The 11,269-nt window shown below is 37.8% G+C and overlaps 1 protein-coding gene across 1 annotated transcript; it reads right to left on the reverse strand.

The window, feature by feature from the left end:
* Nucleotides 1–12: 12 nt before the first annotated feature.
* LOC147532381 (MAC/Perforin domain-containing protein) lies at nucleotides 13–7,508 on the reverse strand. Its single transcript, XM_086645949.1, has 7 exons — nucleotides 6,468–7,508; nucleotides 4,545–4,783; nucleotides 4,039–4,237; nucleotides 3,839–3,910; nucleotides 3,545–3,731; nucleotides 1,662–1,828; nucleotides 13–986 (listed from the first exon to the last, which is right to left on the reverse strand). Exons 1-7 carry the CDS (start codon nucleotides 6,729–6,731, stop codon nucleotides 303–305), a joined length of 1,812 nt encoding a protein of 603 aa, XP_086502075.1. The 5' UTR covers nucleotides 6,732–7,508; the 3' UTR covers nucleotides 13–302.
* Between the last annotated feature and the right edge of the window lie 3,761 nt (nucleotides 7,509–11,269).

Raw genomic sequence — 11,269 nt, forward strand, 5'->3', positions numbered from 1 at the left:
GACACGAAAGGATCATCTGAAACAATATATTCAATATGCAACCACATTCTTAATCCACAGTAAGAAAAACTCCAGTTAGAAGAAACAATCAGTAGAATATAATACATAGAAATCATTACAGATCCTGTTTATGCAGTTGCCCCATCCCCTTCACCTTGTAGTTTTCTTCATTTCATCCACCTCTTTCCTACAAGATATACACCACATAGCCTTATATGCCAAAAAGAAAAGAAAATTTTAAGATTTTCTTTCTCCATCACCTTAGGGTTTCACTGGATATTGCCAACAAGGTCTCCAGCTCTTCATTCCAACACCTCATCATCTGGTAACATCACTGTCAACAGGGAATACCTGACTTTAAGTGAGATTTTGCCTCTCTCAACTAGAAGCCTAGCCCCCGAAACAACCCAATAACCAGGTGTGTCCTGTGGGCCTCTTGACATCTCTGTTGTGTCGACAAACTTCAGCAACTTAGGAGCTTGGGTTGGAACTGGAGGGCCTCCAGGATACACGGCAGAATTAATGTTAACATCGGCTGGCCTTGGAGGTGGTTTCTGAGCTGATGATGTGAAGTGGGTACTAATTAGAGTAGATATCATCCCAGATTTGTGGGTCAGGCCCGGGGAGCCATCCCACTCTGGCTTCTTAACTACAGTGGCACCTGAAACTGTAGAGAATTTGAGCCGTAAGAACAGAATTTTCTTCAGCCCATAATCAGCTACCTGAAACAAGGCACCTGTAACAATGGAGAGATCCTCGTCAGAGTCGACGGGAGCAGTGCAAACATGCGAGAAGTTCTTCCACTGGACCTTCTCATAGTACTTGCGGTCATATGTTTCTCGGCGGAAGTTTCCGTTTGGGTCATCATGCAGTTGGAAGATTTTCGGCAGGGAAGAAAGGTGCTGCAAGTGAATTGCTAACCGGTTACTCCGTCTCCCTTCTAGATATAGTCGAAGACCAGTCACTGGCCTCTTATCCACGTCAACCTGCCATGTGTTGAGATAATAAATATATAACTAGCCACCTTAAAGATATCCAAGATCTAAAAAGGGCATACACTTTGCTGCTTGTAATTAGGAAGATCTCTCATGCTGATAAGGTAAACATGAATGGTCTATTGGTCTTGAGTCTTGATCATATTTAGTTTATCTTACTATAGTCCTTTCAGTTTCTTTTTGCCGTGTCAGATACTCATGGTCACTTCAGTGGGTACAATGTTACATCTTCTGTATACTTGTACCTTTTGTATGCAATTGCATTAGGAATTTAGGACCATAGAATATCACTCAAGGTTAACCTCTTTCATTGCATATAACTTGCTCCAAAAGTAAACTTCGTAGCTAAAAAAGAAGAAAGAACTTATGACTGAACCAAAAAAATTTATATGCGGACAAATCCCTTTTTTGGGGTTTTGTACTCGCTGTATCCGACACCTCGTACCAGTATCAGATACAAGTATCCATATTGTTATGAATGTTAGTAGCACATTTCTTATGGTTCAACTATATCTACGAGTTCAGAGAGATCGACCACGAGGACAACTTGAAAACGTAAGCCTAATCCTACAAGTGAAAGAACCCTTCAAGAAAACCACGAGCCATATTTGGAAGATATATGAACAGAAACGATAATTAAAGCAACAACTAGAAAAAACAGCTTACTGGACTAGTATTGACAAAAAGCTTGGGACCCATAAAGCTGAACTGTAGAGATGCCGTGCTTGGCTGCTTTCTCTGTGGCCCAAGGGGGAGCTCACTAAACACTGGTGCCCACTGCCGTGGAAGTTGGAACTCCAAGAACTGATGAAGTTCTTCAATTGGCGGTTTATCTGTAAACATGGTGGTGATCAATACCAATAACTAATTATCATCCCAAAACGAAACAGTCAAACGGCAAACCATCTTTCATTGTGGTCACCAATTTATCTACCAAATACCACAAGGCAATAATTGCACGTAGAAGTTACCGAGCTTATTAATAAATAATAACAGGTGATCCAGGACTTGGATAAGGTGAGTAGACTCATTACTAACATAATTAAAATTTTGTTTTCCCAATATTTAGAAGAATTTCCTTTTCCGAAGAAACCTAATGCAGGAAGAATTATTACATAGGATATAGGTAATAGCCTAATAGGTTCTCCTAGCTGATAACACATACTCTGTTTACTAAATATTTAATGCTCGGAGCCCCCCCCCCCCCCCCCCCCCCCCCACTAAAACTAAATTCACCTTAATTTAATTATTAATTAAGCTAACGAGATCATACAATATGAGGTGATGGATCATGTTGACCGGCTCAACCTATGTCGAATCTGGAGATTTAGGCATCCAGCTGATGTAATAGTTAAGTCTCCCTTAGAACTGGAGTCAAGACACGGACGAGCTGCTAGGGAACCTAAATGAGGAGAGGCTATCGCTTTTGACATTGAAAACCTCATGGATGAAGTTGTTTAAAAGGATTTAGTCCACGAAAACCTAGATGCACACAAAATACAAATACACTTCGAGACAAAAGTACTTTATTATTCATATATAACAAGACCATCATAAACCTTCCGCCAGAATGTAGACCATCGAACTGCATTTTAAGGGAGAATCACGTTACCTATTTAGTCACTACCTTAGGTGCTTTAGACTGACAAAAGTGTACCACCAAACCACAGTCGTCAATTCCTTCCGCTCAAACTTATTTCACCATTTAAATTGTAAACCCCTCGTTTTCAGCAATGCTAGCTTCACACTAAACCGCAATGACCAATTTTATATCTTCTCCGAAGTCTAGCATTACAGCAACTTTACTTTCAGTAACCCTCTTACAGCATCGTAGGATACCCTAGCAGACCCTACCCTCTTACAGCATAGTAATATACCCTCTTAGCGTACCCTAATTTCATCTCTTTCCCATATGTTCTTCGTATTCTTAATATTCAAAAGTCAATAGTAATACTTGTTGATTGTTAAGTTATTAGGTTCTCTATGCTAGCAAAGAAATGGGTTCAGTGGAGGTATATTCATTCCACAGTACCATGAAAATGATTCCGTGGGGAGAAGCAAAGAGGTGTATCGAGTGGAAATGTTTAAAACCACATCTTCTATCACAGTTTTAAGTTAATGGATTACCCACACTTCCATGTAATAAAATTGTATTCAAACAACGCAAACCAACCTACTTCTTTAAAATCCACCTATTTATACGAAATGAAGACTATCAAACACAACATTAGCGGAAAGACTGGCTCTCCACTGAACTTTTCTCCTATTTGAGATGTTGAGCAACTGTGAAGGTTCCTAATAAAAAAAGTTGTCTTATGTACCCTCTAAGTGGTGAATGAATATAAGCTGCTCTTCAATGGGTCTTCATGTTGCAAATTTAGTTCATTTCTTCAATCTTAGTTACGTAACATAATAACCCGTTTTGCACCAAGCATTTGTCAATTTCATTTGCAAGCATCAAAGAGATATATATGATTTTGACTTTTGACATAACCAGGTATGATATAAAATTGCAATTAACAGGCAAACAAGATAAACCAGTCTCTTACAGCGCAAATAGAGGTTGATGGCATGACTTAAGAATCCACTCCCAGGTACTCCGTTCAAAAGTGATGAAATTGGTATGAAGGACATTGAGATCACATCAGGCTCGGATTGTACAGTGGGTATCCACTCGCTATGTGAAAGGTTCTTATTATCACTTCCACCTCTCCTTTTGTGCATGCTTGCAATATCCTGAGGGGGAAATGAGAAAAATTAGGGGCAAAGATATATCAATTTACCCCTGAATTACTCAGAAGCTTTATTCAGATGGATGTCGAACAGGTTATCATGATTGGTACCTCCTTGTGTGCGTAAGAACTTGATGGGCTTGTATCAACAAACCTCAGCCTTTGTTGCTCCCTGGCCCCAGACTAAAAAAAATAATAATTACTTGAGTTATGAATGTTCATTGAACCTATAGCTTAGCCACAGATTAAACTAAAAGGATTTTACTAATTATAGATATTCGCAGACAAATTGAACTATTAGCATTACACACCTTTCCTTTCTCATATATTTCCCCAGTATCCATATATTGTCCATTACTATCTCGAAATCTCTTGTCAGCCATCTGCTTTAACCTTCTCTGTACCTCAGCAGGTTGGAGATTTGATGAATGTTGCTGCTTTATATATATAATGTCCTTCCCTCCCATCTTCACACCAACAATAATATGAGTACCAAACTTTTCGATGAACCTGGAGTTAACCAACAAAATGCAAAAGCTCTTTAAGAAACCTAAACACATATAAACGATGTGATCATATATTTTAATGGATCAACATGAAAGTGTATAACTAATAGTATAAGAGATGCATAAGTTTTAATAACCACTGGACAAGATATGTTGTTGAAGACAATTAGATTTACACAATAAAGAGTAAACAAGCACTGTTTTGAATCAGATCCCCGTAAGAGCAGAAAAAAAAGTACATAAAAACTATGTCTGCATTGATTCAAGCATTTAAAGCAAAGAACATTGAACTATTGAATTTAGAGCCTCACCTTGCCAATGCAGGAGGATCCCAAGACGAGGGAACGGATTCTCTAACATGATCACGAAGAACAATTTGAGATTTTGCTAACACAACAGAGTACAATGTAATGGACCAACCATCAAAGGCAAGGGTCTTGGTGTTGGCTGCGTCTTTCTGCCAACAACCCGAAAAGTCGAACATAGAATTGAACAGGCCAGAGGGGATTTTACCAGACAAAGATACTTCTTGGTTGAACTGCTCAGACATCTGAAAATGAAACCGCTTGTCAAGCAATCTAGGTCATTGCTTAGTATTACTATATTCAAAATACAACCAAGCCCATGTGCATCCTTGGAGATATGATATTAAGTACTACAGTAATTGCTAACAAATCTTATAAAGAGACAATTTTACAGTACATGTTTCAGCATCACAAGATGCAATACTAACAAATACGTTTGAGATTTTCCTCGTACAATCCACACAGAAGTGCAGAACATCCTCTTTCTGGATGGTATTGAAACTTACAATAAGTGACCCATATGGGAGTAACATGTGTTTTGCATTATTTACAGGGGATGGAGTTAATAACTTACATTAGATTCAAAGACAACTGCTAGGAAACAGCTTATGAGAAACTAAATACTGTATCGTTATCAGACGTTAGGAAACCAAAGATGTAGGCATAAGTGAGATGTTTAATAGAAACAGGATTCCCACTTCGAAAGGTCACCAGCTGATGTAATCAGCATTACTCTGTTTATGTGTTAGATACTGGAACTAGGTAGTTTACACTCAGCATAAGGATCTTTTCATAGCCTATTATAGATTTGATTTATCTCAAGTATCTGTCGGTCAAAATCAAGTCAGAATTTCATGAGGTTGGGGTCAATGAGTTCTGTGAGTATTTCAGTCGTCAATCGTGTTCTTATTTACATCAAGGGTATTTTCAGTCACTGTTCATATTAGTTCGTAAGCTATCAGATAGGTCAAATGCACCTCATCCTAACTAGCTACCGAGGATTCAATTTAGTCATATAGCTCTTCCTAAAGCTAGACTCCTTCAGAAGACAAATAGTTCTTTTAGTACTTCAATCAAATTCATTTCTGACAGTCTCTTCGAATTTGAACTATAAAACTACTTGTGTCAAATGCACCTCATCCTAACTATTTAAGAGCTACCTAGGATTCAATTTAGTCATATAGCTCTTCCTAATGCTAGCCTCCTTTGGAAGACAAACAGTTCTTTTAGTACTTCAATGAAATTCATCTCTTACCATCTCTTCGAACTATAAAACTACCTGTGTCAAATGCTTACAAACGTCTTCGAGGTGTTCGCCCCAACACTTTTTGTCCTCTTACTTTTACAAGAAGTTGCTAATATCAATATATTCTTAGTCAATTTGATTCATGTTCCATTCGGGTAAGCCCTGTTAATTTGTGTACATATGTACTATAACCTCTGGTCAATATCAATGGGCAACTACGTTATGTGTATTCGTGTCCAAACGTTGACCTTTGACCATCTATCAATACATGGTCCCTATTGTTATTGCATACAATAAAGCGCTTGGGGTCGAGAACTAGATAAGAAGTAGAAGGTGGCCCAAAACGAGCTAACATGAGTTTCCGAATGCACCATATTTGGGTATGTAGTTAACTACAAATGGATACTTATTACCCTTTAGACAGATTTCTTTTGGATTTTTGCACTCTTATGAGAATCTTAGCAATGTATCAAGTATAAATCCAAGTTGTAAGGAGAGGGACAATCAAGGGCTTCTATCAATCAGATAAGAAATCCAGATCGATCAAGGGTGCGAAAAATCTGTTAGAATATGCTGAATTATACTGTATATGAATTTGATAACAATAAATTTCCAAGTATCACTCAGAAACAACAAAACTAAACTGGGAAACTATGTAGTAGGAGAAGATGAAGAATCCGAACCTGCTGAAAAGAGAGAACATCAGAGCTAAACCGCATCCGTTCACCTTTATCACATTTTATTGATTTAGAAACATTTTGAACTGTAATCCCACCAGGAAGAACAATATCTCGACCTAAATCTTTATCAAGCTCAATTAAACGTGGATCAGAAAAATGATCTCTCTTACAATACTTAAGTCGAAGATCTTCAGCAATATCATAACCTAACCCTATCGATTGAATAGCAATTTCAGCAGCTTTCAATGGAGAAGCCTTAAGAGCCATTATTTTACTCCAGCATCAAAGTCTAAATCATAAACTACCCAGTCAAAGTAAATTCAAAGACAATCGAACTATAAGTACAACAAACCCTAGTTTTTTTCGAATTCCAAAACTAAATCAAGCACAGAAATCCAAAATTGAACAAATCCCCATTTCTTCCCATGTACTAAAAGTTCAGAACTAAAAAGCTACAACAAAAAAAACCTTGATTCGCTGAACTGTCTGGTATAAAAGAATTGTTCTTCTTCCAAGTAATTCCTAGATCAACGTAGTTGTTGTCGTCTAAAATCGTAGAGAAGAGGGAGTTAAAAGTCGAAGATGAAACCCTAAAAAATGTTGTATATTTTCAATGGAACACCATAAAATGGATAGAGAAAGTCGTCGGAAGAACAAAACGAAGTTGGAATTGAGCTTCTTCTAAGGAAGACTTAAAGTCAGAGTCTTTATTTTCTTCTTCTTTGACGCTTTCAGCTTCATGAATTTAGGGCGGCTGACGCTTCTATTTTGACTTTTTTGCTGTCTATCAGAGTTGATAGTTTTTGACCTTGACTAATGCTACCAACTAGAGCCTACTAAATAAACATGTGTGTTTTCTGTACGTCTAACCCTAGGTATCCAAGATTTCTAAAAGTTAAGAGTTTAACCTATGCATCAAATTCCGTCTCACCAGCAATGTGAGATTGTTGATACTTTCTCTCAGTACCGTATCATAATAAAGTGAATCATGTCGATAACATGTTAAGCTGCTACTCATATTGTCTGTTTTGGCACGGCTAGACCTCACAGTTTTAAAAGACCTCACTAGAAAAAGGTGTTTAATTTCGAGAAGTATCACACTTCGTCTCACCGCCGATGTGGGATTATTTAAAACACATCCTCATAAGATCACACAGCAAAAAAACGAATCGTGTTGATAACGTGTTGCGAAAACTAAAACATGAAATAAATTAGAGAATAGAAAAAATTAATATAGACTAAGGACACTATCTCTGCATTCTTATTTTCTTTTTAAAGTGATTTTAATTCATTGATTTAAAATGAGTTATTTTTGTGCATAGGACTTTAGTTTGAGGTACCTTAGGATTTTAGAATAGTATATGTATAGAGAAAAAAGATTGGACCTAGGTTTGTGAGAGTTGTCCTCTGCAAGTGCAAATATTTTATTGAGTATTTTTTAGATCTGTTGGTTGGGGGCTGGAATCTTTTTCTTTTTGTTGCTGTAATGAGTGGAATTGTATTCATCAACACTAATTATAAAATGTTTGAAAGCGAAGTTCGACCTCTGGTACTGCAAAAAAAAAAATCGGTCTTCGATGAATCAAATTGACAGTTTCACTTAAGAAGGTGGTAATCCAACACTAGTTTGGTGTCGTTTGGCAACTAAAAGTTAAAATTATTTATTTACTTATTTAAATAGAAAAGTACAGTAAGAAAAACTAGTTTGGTAACGTAAAACTTTCTGACTTCACTTAAATTAAAATTTGACTTTCTTTTAAAGTTCATATTTTTAGATTTTGACTTTAAAGTTAAGCAACTTTTCTTAAACATGTACACGAATTTTACTTAACCAAAATTTTTTCTTTGTTTATTTCCTCCCTACCACCACAACTAAACTTTCACCTCACCGTTGTACCACCACAACTAAACTTCCACCTCACTGTTGTACCACCACTACTATACACCTCCACCACCACTATACACTTCCACCACCACCACACCTCAAACCTCCACTACCATTGTATCTCAACCACCACTACACTTCTACCATTACCGTACCTCTATCACTATCGTACCTCTACCACCGTACTTCCACCACCACCACCATTGTATCTCAATCACCACCACCACCATCATTTATATCTCAACCACCTCCACCGTCGTCGTACCTCCACCGTCGTCGTACCACCACCGTCGTCGTACCACCACCAACACCATCCTCATACATCCCCCACTATCCTTAAGCCCTAAACTCATCTCATACCTCCACCACCATCATACTTCCACCACCACCGCCAACGCCAGCACCATCATACCTCCACCACACCTCAGTCGCATCAAACCACTACCGCTTCCATCACCATCCTCAAAGGCTCCACCACTACCACCAACACCACTATCACCTCTTCCAAAAGAGTAATCACGAAGATCATAATAAATTTAATTGAAATCAAATATCTTCATGTGAAAAAGAAAATAAAAAAGTGATTACATTCCAAACTAATTTTTTGACTTTTTTTATTTATAAATAACATTTTCCCCAAACATATTTATGATGATTTTTTGTTTTTTCTGAAGCAAAATAACTTCTACCGCAAGCAAAAGTACTTATACTTTTGGTTGCCAAACGACACCTTATAGTCGTCAGTGCTGAATATAATGTTCTCCTCCAGAAATTTCACAAAATGATACGTTTCTATAAAGACTAATAAGGTTTGGAAGAAATCCAGACTAATCAATTTGATATGAAACAGATAGTTTAATAGGTAGAAAATAAGTAAAAATAATTATTGTTTTGATCAAACAGTTATTTATAATAACCGGAAAAAAAACAAGAGTCTTTTTCAATTAACTAAAAGTTGTCACAAATGATATAAAAAAAATTAAGATAAAATGGGTTAATCAACAATTAGGTCATTTTCTATTTTTTTCTTAAAATGCCCTTACACATTAAAATTCATTTTCTCTCTAAAAAACCTTGAAATTTTTAGGGTTTTTATTTATTCTTGTTCGATGATTATTCTAACTCTTCAAATCTTCTTACTCGGTTCATCTCTTTTATCGTTCTCATTCAGGTTCACTAGAGAGAAAACTATACGTTTGTCATTCAGGTTCACAAGAGAGAGAAACCGTGAAAGAGTTGCATGAAGACCGAATTTGTAGATCTATTCGAGTTTTTCTTTTTCCAATCAATTTATGAATTTGCTCCCTGAACTGAAGATATACAAATCAGTTTTCTTCTTCTCTCTATTTTGTATTTCTATGCAGATTTGCAAACAAATTTTGTGATATTTGCAAATCGTTTTTGCGAAATCTACAAATTGAGTTTTTGCAAACCCATGTTGCAAGCGTAAACAGAGCTTACAAGAGCTTGCTTGTAAACTCAGTTCACAACTATAAACTTGTGCAAACTTTGTTTACAAAACGCAAATTCAAACTGAGTCTGGAATATTGCAAACTCAGTATGCAGAAGAAAAAAAATAAAAAAGAACACCATTTTGTTAGGATTTTTTAGAAAAAAGTATCGAAAGTGGATCTTGTTAGAAAGATAATGTAAAATTGCTCCTAAATATATAAATTTCACAAAAACTCACATCTCAAGAACAACTCACATAGTCCACTGTGTTGACCAAAAACTACACCTGGGCCCTCTACGATAAAATGTCCATCGAGACGTCAAGCCCAACCCGGCTCGCTTGTCCTTGTTTGGGCCCAGCCCAGAAGTCTCTTAATGGGCACTCGTCAACTAGACCCTAAAACTCGTGTCAAGGCCCAATCACGTGCAAAGAGTTTCCACGTGCACAAAGCTCCACACGCCCGAATCTCCACACGTCTGGCGCTCGACACGTCTATATCTCCACGTACCACGTGTAAGAGATTATTTAATGAAGAGATACTCTACATGTCAAATATATCCGTAATGACAAAGATATCAGACTTGGTCAACGTAACCCCAGCAACGAATATTCCCCCATTATTGACATGCATAACATGGTAACGTCTCACATAAATGTGAGACCATGCACATGCACAATCAGAGTAGTTGCCAGAGAACATGCACAACCGTTGTGCATGTACAACCAGTGTACACGTCACCATATCCTATGTATCTTAACATGCATTTACTCCGTAATGGTCAGCCTTTACTCCTCCCAACGGATCACTCCTCAAGCCTATATAAAGAGGAGCACTTTCATTTCTCAGATCATCGAATAGAGAGCAAAGCAACTCATACAACTTCTTCTTCTCCACTCGCCCTCTGTTCTTCGATTATTCTTGAGACGTTTGCATACAAGTTCATCTGGTTCTGGTCATGGACACTACTAGACGCCTCAAGGGTGTTAAAGCTTATCTTTGCTCGACGCTTCCTGCCCGACGCTTCCTGCTCGACGCTTCCGGCTCGACGCTTCCTGCTCGACGCTTCCAGACGTCTTCGAGGAGATCACAACCTTCTTCTTGCTCGACGCTACTGGTAACATCTACTCTCATACTTCTGATCATTTCACTCCTGTAGATTCGAACTCCGGTCACTCTACGAGCCTAGCCACTCTCCAATTATACATCAACGGTTATACCCTCGGCTTTTCGTTTATTATTCATTGTAATACTTTGCTGACTTGACCGTCGGAGGGCCCTTGGCAGGCACCATCCCGGTGTCCCCCCAAGCCTTCACGGGTTTGTTTGTGTCTGTTCACCTTCTTTTGCAGGTTTCTTTCACACGTTGCTGGTGCCCATCAATCAAGAACTCGACGTTTGGAATTCCAGAAGACGTTTCAGCTACCGACCTTCTGACTTCCGACCCGTAGACTTTTCACCGTCTACAT

This window comes from Eschscholzia californica, unplaced genomic scaffold (assembly GCF_041429995.1).
Source record: "Eschscholzia californica isolate CP2 unplaced genomic scaffold, dmEscCali1.0.p SCAF_6, whole genome shotgun sequence".
NCBI classification, from domain to species: domain Eukaryota; kingdom Viridiplantae; phylum Streptophyta; class Magnoliopsida; order Ranunculales; family Papaveraceae; genus Eschscholzia; species Eschscholzia californica.